This window comes from Periplaneta americana, chromosome 11, assembly GCF_040183065.1.
Source record: "Periplaneta americana isolate PAMFEO1 chromosome 11, P.americana_PAMFEO1_priV1, whole genome shotgun sequence".
NCBI lineage: Eukaryota > Metazoa > Arthropoda > Insecta > Blattodea > Blattidae > Periplaneta > Periplaneta americana.
Window position 1 is genome coordinate 995,210 of NC_091127.1, and position 20,857 is coordinate 1,016,066.

At 33.4% G+C, this 20,857-nt stretch overlaps 1 protein-coding gene across 5 annotated transcripts in view; it reads left to right on the forward strand.

Moving 5' to 3' along the window:
* The window catches only part of Syx1A (Syntaxin 1A), a 259,380-nt gene that overhangs the window by 211,794 nt on the left and 26,729 nt on the right, over positions 1-20,857 (forward strand). For 3 of the 5 annotated variants that reach the window (XM_069838804.1, XM_069838805.1, XM_069838806.1), the window contains one exon: positions 478-20,768. The exons of the other annotated variants lie outside the window; for them this stretch is intronic. In XM_069838804.1, coding sequence (XP_069694905.1) covers positions 478-558 — 81 coding nt within the window. In that variant the 3' untranslated portion in view covers positions 559-20,768. Of the gene's footprint in view, positions 1-477; positions 20,769-20,857 lie in introns of those variants that run through there. 5 annotated transcript variants of the gene reach the window in all.

Consider the following 20,857-nt stretch of genomic DNA (forward strand, 5'->3'; position numbering starts at 1 on the left):
AGTTGGCCTGGTAATTTTGTATACAGTGGAGAATTGACTTTAGTCCCATTTCTTCCATTACTTCCCTTTTTACAAAACAACAAAACCCATGCAGACCAGTGTTATTATTATTAAAAGAAGTGTAGATTAGAACTAAAAACTTCTGTTTCCCTATATATTGCATCTTCTAATACTGTAAGTACAACTTTTCTTGGAAATTGCACTGTAAATTTTATCAAAGTAAGGAAATAATTCAAGTCACATTGATTTGTGGTTAATTTAATTTCTTGTCAATTTCCTGAAAGTATCTACTTTACATTTTACATTGAAGTGTGTATAAGACACACTAAATTTCTTATAATGAAATTAATAACAAGTAATTAAATATACTCAGTGAGTTAATTAGAAATGATATCTGCCATTCATATTGCTTCTTTTACTTATGTTTTTGTAACACAATTTTAAGTTTTCTTTCTTTCTTTTTTTTTTTGTTCACAGAAAAAAATCCTCATCATAATCTGCCTGTTAATAGTCGTAGCCATTTTAGTTATTATTTTGGCCGTGACTTTATCACCATGATGTGGTGAATCCCAGTATTGGTTATAGCCTAAAACCATGGCAAGAGATAACCCCCACCATCTCCAGATTATAATTTCTGCAGTGGTTATGATTACTGTATCTACGGAGTAATGGATTAGAATAGTTTTTATGAGCATTAGTAAGTTGTAAGTAATAGATTATGAACATTTGTACTGGGAAGTTTTGCGTGTGTTATGAGGCAAGGTTTGATGATTATGCTCTCCATGTAATAAATAAAATTGTTTCCATTAGTCACACATCACATCTAAACTAACTACTAAGTGATTAAGATATTTAGTCAACTTTTTTAAACATATTTCTGTGCTTTTCATGGTCATATTTCTTTGGTTACTATTTTCAAAAATGAAGTATTATATGCAACTTTTTGAAAATATGTAGTACTGTACTCAGAACTTATTATTCTTCGTAGCTTTTACACGTATTATTATTTTTATTTACTACTTATGTTAAATGGAGTTATTTTTATGAAATTGGGGCTTTCACTAGTGCATTATAGTTTTGTATATTCACTTTGTTAGTAAGTGCAAATGAATGAAGTAAAAGTTGTATATTATCTTCAGAGACAGATCACCTGTAGCATATTTGTATCACATTTTTCCTGTTACACTGAAGGAATTCTGTATTTTTCTTTTCATCAAAGTCCATTTTGAATAGCTATTGACCCTATTTAAAGTAAATGAAATGTTGGTATGCTTGGAAGAAGTTAATTTGTATTTATTACACATTTTGTTCTGTATATTCTGATAAAGCTTTTTCATTCTTCAAGCCCACTACTCACTCACTCACCCCAGTTTGTATTTCATATTTGCAAACCAGAGTTTATATTCTATGTATTGTTGTAATAAGTTCATTTAACTTTGAAATAACTAATGATTTTGTTTTGATATATATACTGTATAATTTATTTCAAATGTTAATCGAGAACACCATGTGTCCACCACTGTGGATAACAGTTAGGATTCCTGACTGTAAAACGAGTGGGCCCAGGTTCGATTCCTGGTTGAGATAAGTTACCTGGTTGAGGTTTTTTCCAGGGTTTTCCGTCAACCCATTAAGAGCAAATGCTGGGTAACTTTCGGTGCTGGACCCTGGACTCATTTCGCTGGCATTGTCACCTTCATCTTGTTCAGACGTTATATAACCATAGCAGTTGAAAAAGCATCTTAAAATAACCAATAGAAAAAACACCACTATTGCTTTCCAAGCAGTTTCATTTGGTTTGTGCGCTTTCATTTCAGGGTTCATAATTGCTGTGCAGTTTATTTTCGTAGCTTCAATTTATTCAGTCAATTGTTATTTTTTACTTTTTGTAGAAGATTTGGTTTTGACGAGTAAAGATATTGTAACAACACCACTTTAGCTTCATTACTGTAAAATATTCCGAAGACTGCATATATTTTCTGTAGTGATGCAACATTTTGAAAATAATATCCGCCAGTAAAGACCTGTGTCCTTCCTTAACTGTAGCATTCTTATAGAGTTTAATATAAACCTTGTATATTATTGCGCAAATTTCCACCTACCTGGTATTTCTGTGCGATATTATTTATTAGCAATACTTGGAGACAGCAAGATACCACATTATGCATAGTTCCTATTAATTATAAAACAGTCAGTCGCTTGAACTACTTTAGGAAATAAGCTGTATAAATAAACGTGGTTAAAAGTGACCTTATCAACTTATTTCAAACTTACCAGCATGAATTGTTTAGAATGTTCGACAGACATGTTCTATTTAATTGTTCATATTGCATATTAAAAAATGCACTTCATAATTTAAATTTTCTCGGCAGTATATAACAAATATTATAAAAGTGTATTGTTTCAATAATGTTTTAAATCTATAGAGGAATTCATCATTATTTTCAACACAATTTAGTGTAACTTATGAAAAAATGTATACAAGGAGGTACAGTATTAATCGTACTTGGGACAGTCAAATGAAGACGAAATTTGTTTTGACAATTTGTTTATATTTCATTCCCGTGTGCCAGTATGGAAACACGTTATCTGCTTAGTAAATTTTAGTCAATATTGGGAAGCTCCTTACATTTATCATGTCACCAAAATTGAACTTCCTTCAATAAAAGAAATTCTCTCCATTAAATCTCTTTCATGCTTTGCGGTGGTGTAATGATTACAGAATTCCAGCTTATGATTATATGATGGGTGATCTGATAATGCGCAGTTGAGTTTCTCATTGTGAAGCAGAATTACACCTTCTAACATTTGTTTTTGATTAATATAAGTGTTAAAGTGAACAAGAAAAAACAATGAAAAACAAAAACAAAAGAAATGAGAACTACTGTTCAGTCAGACAAGTTGTTTCCTTCCTCTTCATACTGCATTAAATGCTGCAAACACATTTCCCTGCCAAATGTTAATCAATGGTCGTAAGTATGTGCACATCATCATTCCCAGTTATGGTGTAAGCTGACCCTATTTTCGCATTTACTTCTCCATTCACTGATGAATCTACCAGGGTACTGTGTGATGTTTCAAAAGTAAGGTTCGTTAGGATAAAACAAATGACAATTTTGTTCTTACTGCTGATATTCACGTTCCAAAATGGAGTTTATGTTGAAAATTGAGAAAGAAATAATTTCCAACATTTCTGAATGTGACACTAGTTTAAAAATACCCCCACATAAATATTTCGTTCATATCTTTCAGCCAGTTTGTGGTCTCAAGTTTCACTTCATTAGATCAAAATCGTTTCTTTCTTTAAAGGTGTTCCTTCGGCTTCCAAAACAGGTGGAAATCAAAGGGTAAAAGGTCGGGATTGTGAGAGGATTGCTTCCAAATTTCTTAAAAAAAAAAATCAATACACACAAACCCCATAAAGTAAGACAAGGTATTCTGGGACAAGAAGGAACTCGTATGGTTGGTATTATTCACAAAAAGGAAACAATTCATGCTGATTATTATGTAGAAACTTTGCATAAATTATTCATCGAAAACGAGTTTGAATGCTATCCCAGAGTTTTAAGCTCTTGCATGACAGTGTAGCTCCACCTACTTTTGGAAAAACGCGACAAGAAGTTCTGGAGCATTCCCCTTACAGCCTCGACCTTGCACCAACTGAACTCTGTCTGTCTCCAAAGTATAAAAAATATTTCAGGAAAACTATTTTCACCAGATGAAGAAGTGAAAGTTAAGAGCATAAACTGGCCAAAAGATATGGACAAAAATGTTTATGCAGTGAGTATTTTAAAGTTGGTATTACATCGACACAAATGTTTGAACAGACTTGGGAGTGATGTTGCAACATTTGTAAAAAAATAAGATTTATTTTGTAACGTAATTATAAGGGATGAGAATGAAATTCCTTGGGGTTGATTTCCTGCAAAATCTGTATCTGTAATTGTTGCTAAAGAATTTTGTGTATTGTTGGCAGTTTCAGTCCAAGTTCTCTTACTGCTTGTCTGGTTTTCAATAGCCTCTTCCTGGATACCGGGATTTCCGCCACCGTGTCCTTTCAATACAAAAAAATTATTACACCACTTCTTAATAGTCTTAAATGTCAGCAGGTTCTTATTGTACTCATGACAGAATTTTCTCTGCACTTGAATAACTGATTTCGTCTCTGCATACCACCAAACAGCACGGGCACGCTCGCTAATTGTCGCCATTTTATAAATTATTCATTGTTGCAGCTTTACTATGGCTCTGGCATGTTATAAAAACGTTTTGAGCCTGCAATTACTTTCCGACCAGAATCACAACTACACATCTGACATTAAATTAAAAATAAACTTTAAAATGTTGAAGGTTCACGGTAAACATGCTGTATATTCAAGTGAAATCTTTAATTGTGCTGGTACGTTAGCCGCTAGTTTTTGCACGGCTCCCAACGCTTAATATTGTTAAACCATATCTGCGTCTTCAGGTTTTTAACAATCTAGGAGAAGGATCCTGACGGAACATTCAAAATGATACTCGCAACATTTCTGTTTTTCCAGTTGCACCATATGAGAGTGCTGTAGTTTCACAGACCACGCAAAGCAGGAAAGTTTTGGCGGTAAAAGATTGCTGGTAATTTTGCCTAGAGAACTCCATATGCTGTAGTCTGAATGCATATCAAACATTTTTACTTTTTAAGAATTGGCACTTTCTCCCTCAGCTGTTTTGAACACCAAACTCCGTATTCAGTGACAGTCACCATGGCAACTGAACATGTAGCATATAGGCCATTTGGTATCTGGACTAGGAAACTTCCCTTCCTTGCTACACTTCCACTTGCAGGTAGCTAGCTTGCTTACCCCCACCATAAGGTTCACTCATGTAATTTAAATTTAGATTAAATAAATATCGTTTTCATTTGACGGGACTGAGTATCTAGTCTTTCATTGTGATGTGATCATGATCATTGCTAGAGTAGCCTTGATTTAAAGTTTCTAAAACCCGTCCTCAAATGATACTTCGTTTCCTTAATGTAGCTTCTTGTTGTACAAGAAGAATACCTGTATATTTGTCATCCTTGCCTCATAACTGCAGGAGTTAATCCTAAAATTCCATCACACTAAACTGCCATATGTACCTCTTTATATATTCACATTCTTTTCGATGCTTGTTTGTAAGTTATTTAATTAAGCACCAATCATTGGCCTTCACATGTATAGCTGTGCTCATTTTGTTGGTGTACTATAACACATGAAATGTGGTTATGATACCAACAAAATTGAAAGACCAATATTTATTGTGCAAGAGTTGTCAACTTCAGGTTTGGAACCTTTCTATCACGTGAATTAAAGTAAGTCAATAGTAGTAAGAGTATAATTTTATAAGACATTTTGCTGACAGTGAAACGTTTTAGTAAAATAAGGTCTCATTTGTTTGTGAATATTGTGAGTGTGCATGTATGTGTGTGCGTGTGTGTGTGTGTGTGTGTGTGTGTGCGCGCGCAAAGTTGAACAGCTGTGCTGTAGACTGTCTTATAATTTGTACAGGCTATAATTTTTTCTTCTTGTCAACATCGATTTCCTTTTTATCAATGACGAAGGAAATTGATGATACCATATACATAATAAAAATGTATTCATAAAATCGTTAATAGAATGAGTTTTCAACGGAATGTTGTTTAGCTCATACTCCGATTTGAGGGTAGTGGATGTAATAATGCTTGTAAAGCTTGAGTAATTATGTTATGTGATCACTTATATGTAATTACAGTATGTTTACACGAATAAGTTAAAACAAAAAATTAAACTATTTTCATAAAATTAATGTCTTTAAAATTTAAATAACATTCTTTTTAAACTGCTGTGTTTGGTTTGAAGAGCAAGTTACAGTATATCTGTTTGCAAATTACAATATTATGATTGAACCGTTCAGCTCTTACAGAGATACTGTTATTCTGTATGAGAGTAACGTCTTCAAGTTCCAGTCATATATCAAGGTTTGAAATATGAAGAAAATTCTATGATTGGAATGTTTAATTCAATGCTTAAGTAATGACTGTCATTACAGTAAACAGGCCTGGGCACTAACACTGCCAACTCCCACTCCATCTTCCCCAGTTGAGACAGTACCAGTACGAGTACACAGTAAAGTAACCATTGCTCAGTGACGGATTGTATAAGGCAGGCTCTTCATGGATCGTGCTACAATTGTCAGAAGACATAAGAACTAGAATAAGTTTTGCATTCAAGAAGGCCACCATAGTGACAGACAAATCTATAACTAAGCTTAGAACTAATCTAAAATAATGTACGATAGCATTTTAGGTTGCCTGCATGAATATTCTGCAATAATAATTAATTATCATCATGATTTTGTTTAGAAAAAACATGAATAACGAACCTAGAAGATCTGGATCATGTAAGAGATGATAAGCTTGCCAATGTAAATATTGAAAACCTTGTAAGAGTTGGTTATCGAACTCCACAGCAAATTGTAACAAACATGAAGCCTTAATGTGAGCAGTGCTGCATTGTAGCAGGGACTCAATTTATTTAAACATTTTCTCGACATACACTGACAAGTAGAATCGAAGAAATGGGGTGTGATATTGAAAATCAATTAGAAATTAAAATACAGTTTTTTTTTTTTTTTTGTGGTTTTTGTTTGAATTTATGAAAGCACTAATATTAGCAACACTTCACAATTAAGTGTGTTTATTAGGGGATTTGAAAAATGGTTGGATCTTGTGATAGTCGTTCAAGTTTGGCTTCTGAGGCTTCCACTGACATCTTATGAACAAAGTAGACAAATTGTTGACAAGCAGAAACGCCGTCTTGAGTAACATTGAATAATACTGTATTCGTGAATAGAACTGAACAAGTAAATATTTTCAGTCTCGGTGCTCCTGAGTTGCCAACTGTAGTTTAAGAAAATAATTTTCTTATTTTTTTGGTCTAGTTTTTATTCAAATAGAATGACATCCTCCTTGTTACAAAAAACTTAAAAACCGTTTATTTTGTAGTCATGTTTTCTTCCATGAAATATGGACAGAAATTGTGATTCATTAAAGATACAAGTTCCGCCATTGATGCAACTACAGTCACGTGACAGTGGTGTAACTAGTAAAAAGAGAAGATAAATAAGGAGAGACTCACTTTCCTTCTGGGCTTGTTAGTCCCCAGAGAGTGATCTATACCAGAAATGAATAAAATAAAGGATTCAACTTCTAAGCTACATGTGTGTGTTATGCAAGGTAGCAGACAGATATTGTATTAAATGCCACTGCATGATGTACTGCCCGTATTATCAGCTCTTACTGGATCAGTGACGCAGATGAGTACCTTACTGTGCATTTGTTTGTAAGGGCATGACGAGGTTTCTCCTTTTCCATGCATTACCCCTTCGTGCCCAGGACTGCAGTGATATTTTATTATTTTCTGCATTTCACTTTTAGATTGAATACTTGCAATGCTCAATTGCAGTAGTCGCCCTAAATGCTGACTCATAGAATACCATATCAAAAAAAAAGATGTGAAAAATATCGTAATTATCGGGAAGATTGTGATCACTTCTAATGTCCCATAAAATCGTTCAAGGCATTATGAATGAAATGACCGTCATTAGTCTTATTCTGTACCAGCAATTCGACGTGTTGGGAAATAGGCAATTACGAAACATAATTACGGATATTTTAATACTAATTCGTATTAAATCTCACAATTATTCATTGTTGTCCTTGCGAAGTTTGTTTTTAAATTTAACACACTATTTGCAATACTGTGTTGTAATTTTCTGTAAATAATGATACCATTGAAATGACATTCTGGAAAAAAAGATCGCTCTACAACACAGCTATAATAACAAACAAACAATATCTGTTCTTTTCGTCATTGTGTGTTCTCGACCATTGACGCCATCACGAAGTTTTATTTTCTTGAATTCTGTAAGCTAGCAGTTATACCCAGTTTCACTGTTTTAATTATTCTTTTCCTTTCCACTGTTTAGAATTTCTCCTTCCCGTAGTGGCCCTAGGCAGTAAGCCCTCCTTTCCCCATTCAACAAATCGTGCATCCTTAATATTAGGTTTGGAACAAATAAGGGTCACCCTCCTGATTGGTTGAATAGCATGAATGTTACTGTCGACATATATTGGTTTTGTAATCCAGCCAGCTTCTAAATTAACATTTTGTCCACTGTGAAGTAATAGCATGTCTGACGTGAAACAAGTGGGCCCAGATTGAAGTTACTTGGTTGGATTTTTTCACCATCCATACAATAACCCAGGTTAAGTTTATAATGTGGCATGCTATACTTGCACAAGAGCGCAGCCGTTTGACTACCCAAATCATTCACAGAACAGGAGTGGTAAGCACAATAAGCCTCAGGCTGCAGTGCAAGCCCTCGAGTTCCTCCTCCACAAAAGAGAGAGAAAAAAGTAATAGTTTTTGTAGCAACGCCATATTGTATTTTTGGTCTAGAGAAAATGCCATAAGAGGAATGGAAAAATTATATAATTTCTTTATTTTGGTAGTATTTATAGCTTATCGATAAATCTATTACAGTTTCCTGAATATTGATTGCTAAAATCACTATTCAACCATTACATTAGTTTTATGCACTCTTAATTAAAATTGTTATTAATGTTCTTTGTTATAGCTTTAAAACTTCTGAGTAAGATAAAAAAAATTGCTTTGAAATGAAATTCTAGTGGGCTCACCCAAGTTTCTATGAATGCAGTACTGCCTCTTTTTTGTAAGTGCTTTCATGGCAGCCAAATTGGACAGTCTCAAATCTGTGGAAGAAGAGTTATCGTGTAGTTCTTCACAACTTTCGGAACAAGATGTCACCCACAGGAAGATTCCATTATATTAATTTTGAGAACTTCAACCAGGAAAATTGACTAACGTTATGGCCATGCTTATGGCCTAGGTTGACTCAGTGATTACTCTGTTTCTGCTCGAATGTGATCACCATAATTTTATGATTAATGTTCACATAAAACCACAAACAAGACACTTGACAGGTAATAACATAGTTAATATTATTTACGGAAAAATTATTCTTTAGGTATCAGACAAAATGTAGAAAACCCTTTTCTTTATGTACTGTAGGAAAACTTGTGTTATGGAGGTACAGTTAAAAAAAACACATCCGTGGTATTATAGTATTATGAAATGTAGTGACGGAAACAAGGTATGCAAGCAATATAGTTTATGTTTAATAATATGCTGCGACTTGTATTAGTTAAATTGGTATTCTCTTGTGCAATTTCTGAGTCGCAAAAAAAAAAAAATTCAATAACTGATTGTTACACTGCGAAGGAACTAGTAAAATATTTTACTCTCTACTTACTTACTGACAGTAATCTTTTGTGTACTTTTATACTAAAAGAGACATTTTCATTATAATTAAATTTTGTATCAATTCTCCCTACTTTAAGGAACCATATAATGTTAAAATGCTAAGGATGTATGTTTAGCACCAATAAGCTCATTTCTGAAACATTTCAGTTTTCATTTTTTCCTCTCTTTGGCAACATGACATGTAGGGTACATAATAGAAACTAGTCAGTGAGAATGATGTTAAAATATGGATTCCAACCCATTATTGGCAATATGCCATATAAAATATTGGGTACAGGGTGACTGTACTAAATGTATACATAAATAACACTATATAATGTGAGAATTGTACATTATAATTTTGTAACGCAAAGCACAATAGATAGAAAATCTTTCAAAGATTTGTTCTGTTAGACTTGCAAGATCATTGTTGCGTCACCTGCCATGCAAGTGCAGAAACGAATGAGGCAGGTTATGCATCCTTGTCAGTCTAGATGACAGATGACGCAACAATGCCCTTGCAGGTTTGACGGAACAAATCTCGGAGAGATTTCCTATCGATTGTGCTTTACTTTACAGAATTATATTGTGCAATTCTCGCATTATGCGCTGTTATTTAACTTGGTCAATCTGTATTTAACATAACTTTATCTGTTGACAAGCATGTCCTTAAAAAAGATATAGGTTTTGTGACCAAAAATGTGAATTTTTACACATGGCATCAAAAGAAAGTGACGAATAGATCTGTAAATAATATTGTTAACTAAATACATTTAATTTTCTTATTACGTTGTGAACAGATGTGTTCTTTAATCTTCTTTTTTATTATTTTACAATGCCGTCGGAATAAAATGCACACATCCTAGCTCCCCATATATTGGAATGTTGTTAAGTAATGGCAGTAGAAGTGATAATTTATTTAACTCTAAATGTCTGTTTTTAAACAGTTTCTTAATACCAAGTAGATTTAATATATTTTATCATTAATATCATCATTAGCATCGTCAGCAGTATTACCACAAGAACCACAGTCACCCTGTTACTACTATTGCTGCTGCTGCTGCTGCCGCCACCACCACTATTACCAGAACTATTTTTTTATATCTAATTTACTACACAAATTTATTTATTTATTACGGGATATTATTTGAAGGTTTTTCGTTGTACTGTTTTAGGTAATATCAAATTTGCAAATTGCATTCATATGGACTGTGCACTACCACGTGTTGCAACTAAACAGGAGCAGATATTTTGAACAGTTGTGTATATATAACATAAATGAAACTAACTTATTTATTTGTGCAGTAGCCAACATATAGTATTTGTGTAAATAACACATTAAATGTACAATATATATATAAAAAAAGATCCTAATGACAGTTACGCTGTTGTACATTCCATGCCAGTGAGAAACTTCCCAGGTCAAATGGATTGTGTACACACTTTTGTACGTTTTCATTTTTGCACTGTACTTAAGCTTGGGGTAAGATCTCAGATAGTTGTACATAATCTAGTTATAGTATACAGACGCATCATTCAACAGTTTGTTATAGATAAATGTGTAGAGTGGCTGCATATCCCAGAAATCTTCTTCTGAAAAATTGATTTTTAATTTAAAAAAATCGGGTTTTAAAATGCTTTTTTTGCTAAAATGAGATAAATACATTAACCGGTATTTAAAATTTCAGAATTGTATTTCCTTCGACATTCATATCAAAGGTGAAAAGAAATTTTATGCAATCTACATTAAATTTAATTTTCTGAAAGAATAATCCAGTCAGTTCAAAATGTTTGTCACATCAGAAGACACTTTATTTATTTTATAAACCAGTAGTTACTGGTAAGCAATTTAGAGGTGCTGAGTGGGAAAACTTTGTGCCAGTAAACGTACAATTTGTGCCACCATGGAAAAGAACCTTTCCCAGTTACACACAAATATCACGCGAAAGAATATAATACGTTTTCCAAAGTGATATAGAGTTAAAAGTTGTGTAATCAAGATGTACAAATATCAACTGAAAGCATTAACTCCATTATCCCATAATTAGAATATTGAAAAAAGATATATCAAAAGAATGCACTGTTCTAATTGATGGAAAAGAGAAGTAAGTATAAGAATATGAAGTCAGAAAAGTAAGTTTGTCTACAAAACAAATTAATTGGTATAGATTACCCAACGTAATAAAATTTTAATGAAGACTCTATGTGCCTGTAAATCTTTATGCTGAACTAAAGTTGTATCTCGATTTAATAGGATGCTTAGGAAGCATTTAGAATAGTGAAATCTCTTATATTAAAAAACAAGATACCTACTATTTTCACATTTCTGTTTGAGCTTTCTAGTATTCAGATTTCTTTCATTATCTGATTTGAGGTCTAGTCTGTTCCACGAGAGAGATTTACTGTGTCCCAAATATCACTCTGCATTCCTAGTCTTTAGACTGCACTGGTAAATATTAATATTTCATCTTGCTTGTAGTGCGGTCTTAAAAATTGCATCATAAGTGTACACTTGTCTGTATCACTGTTTGCTACATTTGAACACAAAATAAGTGATCACTTGTGGCTTTATGCTAGCTACATATATAATAGAGGCTATAGACCTAATTATTACCATAAAATTTTGTTGGTTTCTTAAACATATCAATCTGAATTATATATTTTTATATTGCTGATTGAAATTTAAATATTAATAATAATCAGTTTTAAGACACTAATGTGAAGTTAGACGTATTTAATTCATTGTGTATTTTTAGTTGTATATTACCTGGAGGTTTTGTTTTGGTTCAAAGTGAGTGTGTAAATATGTGTGTGTGTCTCCCAAAGTTGAAATAACGCTGTTCAACTTCAATATATGTATATATTTCGTTGTATGAATCATGCTATGATTCACAATGTCTTCACGGGTATGGGCTTAAGTCCAACCAAGTCCATTGGTCAGACTCAGGCAGAAATCTTTAACGGCTTCTTAGGTTCAGCAATTAGGACAAGCACTAAATGTTTTTACAGGCTTTTATTGCACCCTGTGATAGAGTTTTTTTTCTTTTGAAGAAATAACATGTAAATCATTTTTCACAACAAAAATAAAAAAAACTAAAAATCTTACTCCTCACTTGGCAAATATACAATCCTCATAATTAATTCATTTTTAATTTAATAATGCATTATAGGAACAGTATATCACATTAAATTGGAAGCTAATTGATTCATTCTTCAGTTATTTTCATTCATAGTTTTCTGTCCAAGGACAGGTCCTTCACTTCAAACCCAGCATTCTCTGCTCTTCCCTATTTTCTGCTTTCCTCGTAGTCTCCGCATAGGATCCCTATATCTTAATGTTGTCTATTATCTGATATCTTCTTCTGCCCCTAATTTTTCTCCCATTCACCATTTTTTCCCAGTTTTTCTTGGGCAAGTCAAATGCAGTAGCTTCCCTTTTGCTTTCACATGCCACCCTCTCTTTTGCTTTCACATGCCACCCTCGCCACCGTAAAAGATCCCAGTGGGTGCCAGAGTGGAGGTGAGGAGAGTGGATTTGAGTAATTATGCCCTCTGGACTTCACCGAATCCATTGCAAGGATTAAATATCAATTCTATCGGGGTTTTTGACTCGATTAGAAACTGGAAATTTGATTAATACACAATAATGAGTGACAACATGAATCAGCAATGACCAGTGTACTCTTTTTCACATTACACAAATTGATTTATTTATAATTTATTGATATGCTTGCTTCCCAGATGCACTATTATAACACAAATAAGTTGAGTAAATGTTATTAATTTCTTTTGTTTTAAAATTTTGGTCCGTGTAAACCTTTATTACTAAGCCTGAATTTTTACTAAGAAATTAAAATTAAATTTTTATGCAATAAAATAAAAACACGCAACATATCATTATGTTGAAAACACTGTGCCTTTATTACATCTGAAAGCCACTCATTTATAACCTCTAAATGACCCTGAACAACGAAATATCTTGATAGTTTTTAGGAGTAAATCCTCTTCAATCTTCCATTAAAATGGAATGTAGAAAAATTACACTTCACTCTAAGGCAAGCAGTGCGAATTCACATTGGCGATTTCCCAAGGACTCCAATGCACCTTCCCTCAATAGAGAACACGGCTCATGAATTCTGGACTGTGTGCCAACTTCTCGGCTATTGATGCGCCGACTTGTCCAGGGCCACTTTGTTCCTCATCTCTTGGACAACCTGAAGCACTTCCATCCTTCTTGATTGCACATACTAGGTGGGAAAAATTAGCCTTCAACTTTAAAAACCTAAACAGATAAATTTGTTCAATGGTCTGTGAAGCTCAAATGAACGAAATGGATAATTATAAATTAATTTTTTGTTTATAAAGTACGTTGATGTTGTTAAATTTTATGTAACATTAGACTTAATTAAAATAATTAAAAATAATTTTAAAATTTTTATGTAGTAATTTTTTTTTTTTTTTCTTAAAAAGGAACAAAATCATTTCAACTGCGGTCAACTGACCCCCATCAGCTTCCATGCGTACCGCTACACCAATCGCTTTACATGGGTCTTGCAGAGTGGATGATTGCACTTACATTCACTGCAGAGAAATGACCTCAAGGAATGTTGCAACACGTTACATTTCGTATTCTCAAAACTATTGGACGTATCAAAAACTTGACTAAACTTGTTCGCATTGACTTCATTTATTACTGATGTAATACATAGGTTCCCTTCCACCCTGTACACATATCTACAGTTCAATGTAGAGTTATATTTATCGTGAAGTTAAGGAATGTGGACAGTAGTAGTAAGATGTGACGTGACTGCAGAGAATTAACAGGATTGGTAATGATGGCTTTGTGCTATTGAAGATGATCTAAATTATAGAGGCTCGTACAAATGGACATTCTTGTTACACAACATTATCTCATCCTTCAGTAAGGAAAACAAATTTTATTGTAAAGATTCTAAATGTCATAAATGTTTCTACAGAAAAAATCTTTGAAGTCGTTGGAATCAGGCCAAAATAAGCAGTATAATATTACGTTTATACAGGTCACCAATTGCTTCACTTACAGATTTTTTTCAACTTTTAGGCCAGCTGTTAAATAAATATATTGGGGGAAATGGTGATTTATTTATTTAGTTGAAAACTGTGAAAGGTAACAGTAAGTAAGGTGGAATAATTTACTCTTGTTACATGCAGCTTGGGGATAAAATTAATTCCATATCATTAACTCAATCTAAAAATCAAATTTTTGTGTGCTACAACGTCTTTAAAAATACTTGGAAACTTAGCAAGTACAGGCATTATACAAAGGTTTAACTATAAAACTTAATACAAGAAAAAAGTATTTCGTTATTTACTCTCTTCCATTCTGTAGCCATAAGTTTTCCATCCTTTCTGTGTGTAATTTACTTGAATTATTAATGTTGGTGTTATGCTTTGTGATCCTTATTTATTTCCTTGCATCTGTCACATACTATTGTGTTACACATTTGTGGTTTACTTCTGATGTTTTCATTTTATTAATCTGATTAAGTATTTTTGCTTTTACATGAGTCTGTTCTAGTTGGATCTTATAATTTAATACTTCCGATATACTTTGGTATGTTGCCAACTGTTAAAACTTGAAGTTTAATTTCTTTTTTTGCTTTATTCTGTGGTCCTTACAATAAACTGCACATTCTTAATATTCTTATAGCGCAATTATTCCCTCTCAGAAATTTATATTGGTACCATCCCAATGCTTTATCTGTCACTATTTATTTTGGTTTATGTTATGAAATACTTATTTCTATAAAAGAGGAAACATTTAATTGCATGAGATCCATAACATCAATAATTCATCATTGTGCTTGGATTATGAGCTGAACTGTAGTCTTACTCTCTTTTTGAATTAAAATGTGATCATCCACAAACAGCTTTTAGAATGTACTATTGCTGTCATTTGTTTGTTGTCAGAGAAGAATGGTGTCATGTGGTATATAAAATTAACCTTCTCGCTGCTTTGGCTGTCAGAGTAACAGCAGACAAATTCATTACGTATCCTTGCGTTGACCGTCACTGACAGCGTGGGTGACGCAATAGAAACAAGACTTCCAAAACATAGAATGCAATCTCTGAACGTGGTTTTAACTCATAATTTAGTGTGATATGTTAAGAATATATATTCCCCAAGTTTTATGTATACATGTTCAACCTACAAAATAATTTGTAAAAAAAATCAGCAGTCAAAAGGTTAAATAGCACTGTTAACTCTTTACAGAAGCATACAGCGTCAGTGAGAGACCTTCTTCTGATACCATTGGCTTAATTTCCCTACATGTTCTCCCAAATTTTTGCACTTCTTCATTTATAGTTCTCCATGTCCCTCTTGAGCTTTCTATTTTCCGAGCTCCTTGAGAATTCCAATCCAATTCCTGTCTTTCAATGGCTTTGTTTGACATGCCCACCTACATTTACACCTTCTAATTTGCATTCAATTGGTTCTTCATCTGCTAGTCTCCACAGATTTCCGTTATTTATTATTTCTGGCCAGTGAATGTTTTAAGATTCTCCACAAACATCGATTTACAGAGGTTTGCAGTTTTGACTTGTTTGTATTGTTAGGTAGTCAAGTAAGTTTTTAATGTGTTTGTTCAATTGACATAGTATATTACCGAGTACAGCTGGAATCTGTACGAAAACAAACGCATGTATCATTTTTACATTATAAATATTCTTTACAGACACTTATATTTATGTATTCTATTTATAATTTACTGTTATTGCAATTTATTTAATCTGTTTTGTGGAATGCGTCTGTTATGAAGATGTATATCTTTATGTACAGAGCAGATGAGTAGTTTCCACTGTCATCAATAGGAAGCTGTCAGCTTGAAGAATTTACAAGATTTATTGTTCCAATTCCTCCGACTTCTACTTTTCTCGCATTTCTGACAACTGCTCAAATTGAAAATTATTGTTAGATTTCTCTGATGGACAACTGTGATGCAATAGGCATGTCAGTTTTTGAATCACTTCGTCTCATAAGACGTATTTATACAGAATGTTGAACTTGGTTCCTGGCCAGCACAGACATGCTTGCAGTTAAAATGAAGAAGTAATGTTCAGAAAGTAACTTGGGACTTCCCACGTAAGCATTTTATTATGACTAAAGAGCAGGAGAGATGTAAGGTGATTCGTGAGTGTAGGAACAGACCCTGGAGGCTTTGAAAGGCTGAAGAAGAATAGATTAGGCTGAAGTTAAAATTAATTCATATTAACTAATAATGTATGAGTAATGTAGATTGTAGAGCATAGTTCGTAATTGATTTGTCTGTGGTTTTAAAGTACTACATTATACGCACACACATAAAACATGTTGACGAAAGTTTTATTATTTGAATTTACTGGTTTATTTTTCAGCAAGTCCATTCCACTATGTAACACATTAGTTAATTCTCCCCTCTCTATTTTTCCCCCAGTAAAGTGTGTGAATTCATTATTATTAGAGAAGCAGGATGTGAAGAATATGAATAAACTTTGTTCCTTACATGAACCACAAAGAAAAAATGGGAGCCAGTTCATTGAAAAGTTTGAATGTCATGCTGTAACAATGGTATATTTTATTAAGGTAGGAAAAACTTATCATTTTAATCCTTATTGTTAATGAAATTACTCTGCATAATATTTTATAAAAAAATCTGCCAAGCTAGCTCTGTGGTAGTGGATCTGCCTCCAGACTAGCCAGCCTGGGTTCGATTCCCGGCGAGGTCAGAGATTTTCATGTAAGATTTCTACCTCTGGTCTAGGAGAGGTGGTGATGCACAACTTCTAATCACCAGATTGTGCATCAATATGCCTGGGTTAAGTCCCAGTGCAGTGCACATGCATATGTCAATGTTAAAGGGGATGTTAAGCCTGGTGTTATTCAGTAGGAGTAGGCTACATGCCGGCACTGGGTTTCCCCTTCTCCCTTCCTCATCTTCATCATCACTCATTCCTACACTACACTTACACATACACTCACCTTAGTACACGACATAACTCTTAACAGATACACATCATGCATAGCGTGGCTGGCCGAAGTGGTGTGCAACTTGAAAATGACTCACAGTCCTGCCATCTATCCGCAATATGCGGAACACGAATCACGAAGTGAAGATAGATAGGCAGTGGATAGATACATACATACGAGCTATTCCATCTCAAATCGACCGAAATATAGAGAAAATTGACCTTACAATTTCTAAATACAGTAAAACTTTTTTTGTACGTAGAGAACTGTGATACAATGCTTTGTGCAAAGTTTAAGGCATCATAACTTCATAGTGTTTAAATTAAAAATATTTAAATTTATCGTATTTTCATAAAATTTGCAACTTTAAACTGTTGTAGCTCCAAAACCTTTTCACCCAATGTTCAAAATCATGGTTTATTTTGATCCTGAGAAATTAAAGTTTATATTGACATGTAAACAGATTTTCTTACTTTTTATGGAAATGGAGAAATTTAGATTTTTCCTCATTAGACGCCTTTGCCAAGGGAAAAAATATTTTAAAAATATATAGTTAGATTCTGCATTGAAAGTACAAATAAACACATTTTTCACTGATGGTACGTTGATAAAGTATTGAAAAATCAAATAAAGAAAATAAATAGTACGCGCGTGAACTAACCAGCTGACTGTGAGGTGGGAGCTAGCCGAGGTAAGCAAGGCCAGGAGACAAACACGTAATGTGTTGTCTAGCAGTCATGGCTGTGCTAGCTTTATCACAGGTTTTCATAAACACAGGTGTAAAATGACGCCCAACGCTCGCTTATCTTCAGCTCTCGGCCAGTGCGAGCGGTACTGCGCCGTTCAAGTCTAGGCGTGTGAAAGTAATCTATTTAATACCCTCGAAACTTATTGCCGTGACACTAAGCAAACCATGCCGAATCCCTCTTAATAATGCAAGGTTTTTTCTCAATATTTTTTTATATTTTTACAAATTGGCAAAAAGCCTAAAAGTAAGTAAAATCAGATTATCTGTCTCTCTGTGTACAATAAAAATAAGGATTACTTCTTATCATAACCTACCAAATGTCAGCTTCAAAATGAGCTCTCGTTCAATGTTCTGCAGTAAATGGTTCCAGAGTTCTGAGCACTGAAAGAGGCTTGTTTTTATAAAATACGCTAAATTTGTCCCTCAACAATACGAAAACCGTTTGACTTTCGATAGTATATTTTTGAATATGCACTCTCCTCAGCACCTTGTATAAATAGGAAAAAAATTAGTATAAAAATGCGAGGTTTTTTACTGATCGATTTCATATGGAATAGCCCATACATATATATTTTATAAAAATTTGAGTAATTTTATCTATACATACAATGTTATGTAATAGGAATTTGTTGCACATCTCATTTTGGGTTCTCAAGTGTGGTGCAACATGATAAATTTGCAAATACAGGGAAACCACTAAAAGAAAAGAGTAACTTAAGATGAAGAACATCGGCATATGTAGGATCTTCAAGGACTACTTCATGGCTTGGATTTATTGATGTGCAAGCAGCCAGCTGGTAACCACATTCTTCTGACTGGAGAATTGTGTAATATAATATAAATGCGATAGTTTCGTTGAAGCTGTTTCCTGGTTTACAATATTATTTATAGAAACAGTTTGGTGATAGGTGATGTATATGCATTCTCAGTGTGTTAGTTTGAATGACTTGACAGTCTTGGTCCTTCTCAGAGTCTTTCCTCTTCACGGCCAGTTCCCCTTCTCTCCCTTCGTACCCCTTGCATGAGGTGTTGTTCATATTCCCCTCCCCCCCCCCCATTTGTTTAACCGTATAGTTTATGTCGGTAACTATTACTTTTAATAAAATTTTATACAATAATAAAATTTTGTTTGTAATGAGATGTTGCTGCTTAGTATACTCTGCTCAAAATATAGAGTGAAAAATTTTGTCTGTCAGTTGGCCACTTGCTCACCAAGCTACACAAGAGTGCAATGTGGCTCCTTTTCAAAAAAAAAAAAAAAAAAAAAAAAAACCGTGTATATATCTAGGCTATGGCATGAATTTATAAACTGCTGAGTTCATTGTGTTTTGATACACACTTAGTAATAGCATTCTACATTAATAAAACTTAAGTGCAAGGCTAACTCTAAAGCCACAAAAATGGTTGCTGTAATAGTTGATTATTTTGAGACTAATGCAACTACTGAAATTGAATATTATTTATCATAAGTATTTTATTTATTGAGATTCAGATTAATGCTTTGTGAAGTAAAAAGTTAACTTCACTTATATTAAAATAATAACAGTAACTATTAAGGAGTCAATTCTAAATTATTTCCTTAAAGAGTACAAATTTTCCCTTTAATTATGATGAGAAGAAGTAGGGCGGTAAAGACGATTACCATTAAGAAAGTCAAATTATATGGCTATTTTAAAGAGTTAATCGAATTTCTAGTCATGTTTAATGTGCTTGTTGCACATAAAAGAGTTGCATTAAAAGAAGTGAACTGTGATGTTACAATCTGTGAAATGAAAGCCAAAGTTTCTCACTTCAGATATTAGTACCAACTGATCAGATTAAACTTGCTTCACAAAATATTTCATACTGCCCTCTACATTATTCAAATCTTCCTGTTGGGGGTGAGTCTGTATAATTACTCTGCAGTAGTAGTTTATGTTATCGGTTGGCAATACTCAGAGTAATACTTGGTTTATATCCTTATAAAGTTGGATATTACATTCTTTTGTACTGTTGGCAGTGGTTTGTGATGCTGTGTGGGATTTTCTAACTAGCCTAAATTGTTAAATGTAACATTTGAAGGACAGTCATTCTTACAGCATCTAAGACCACATTGTTCAACATTGTCTTGTTAAAAATGCTATTTATAATCACGTCAGAAAAGATTTATATAAGCATTGTAATAATAGAGAACAAAAGATTTAGAGTCATATTTTTTTATTTAATTTGTATTCTTTGACTTGAACGCTGTATAGTGAAGAGGAAAAATGAAATGAGTGTTTTGATTTCAACATTACAGCGTTGCTATGCCATCTGTAGATAATAAGCAGACACTACTACTGTATGAAACATTTAATAATTCTTTTGGAGATGGAGGGGGAGGATTTGGGTTTGGAATACTAAAATGATTGACTGTCTCCTTGATTGCAAATTACGAAAAAGAAATTTGTCTTGGTATGATTGGACAAGACTGCAACCTGCATCGAGGATGTCGCATGGACCAGCCTGGTGACTGCACATGATCGTAACTATAGCATGGCTCGTTTGTTCGGTCCTTTCCTCAAAGTCTATGACATGTGAACCTGTAACTAAACCAAAAATGATGTTTGATTCGTGTGTATGTTAATTTTTTAATGTTTCTTCATACAGTGTCTTCTTTATTTTATTTTTATGTCTATTTTAAAGAACTGTAAATTTCATTTGCAAATTATTAAACAATACTCTCTTTGTATATTATTTTATTTTTATGGTGTAGTTGCCTTCATCCTCAATTCCCTTCTTTTATTTAATAATTATGTGCACATTTAATTATCCCTTATT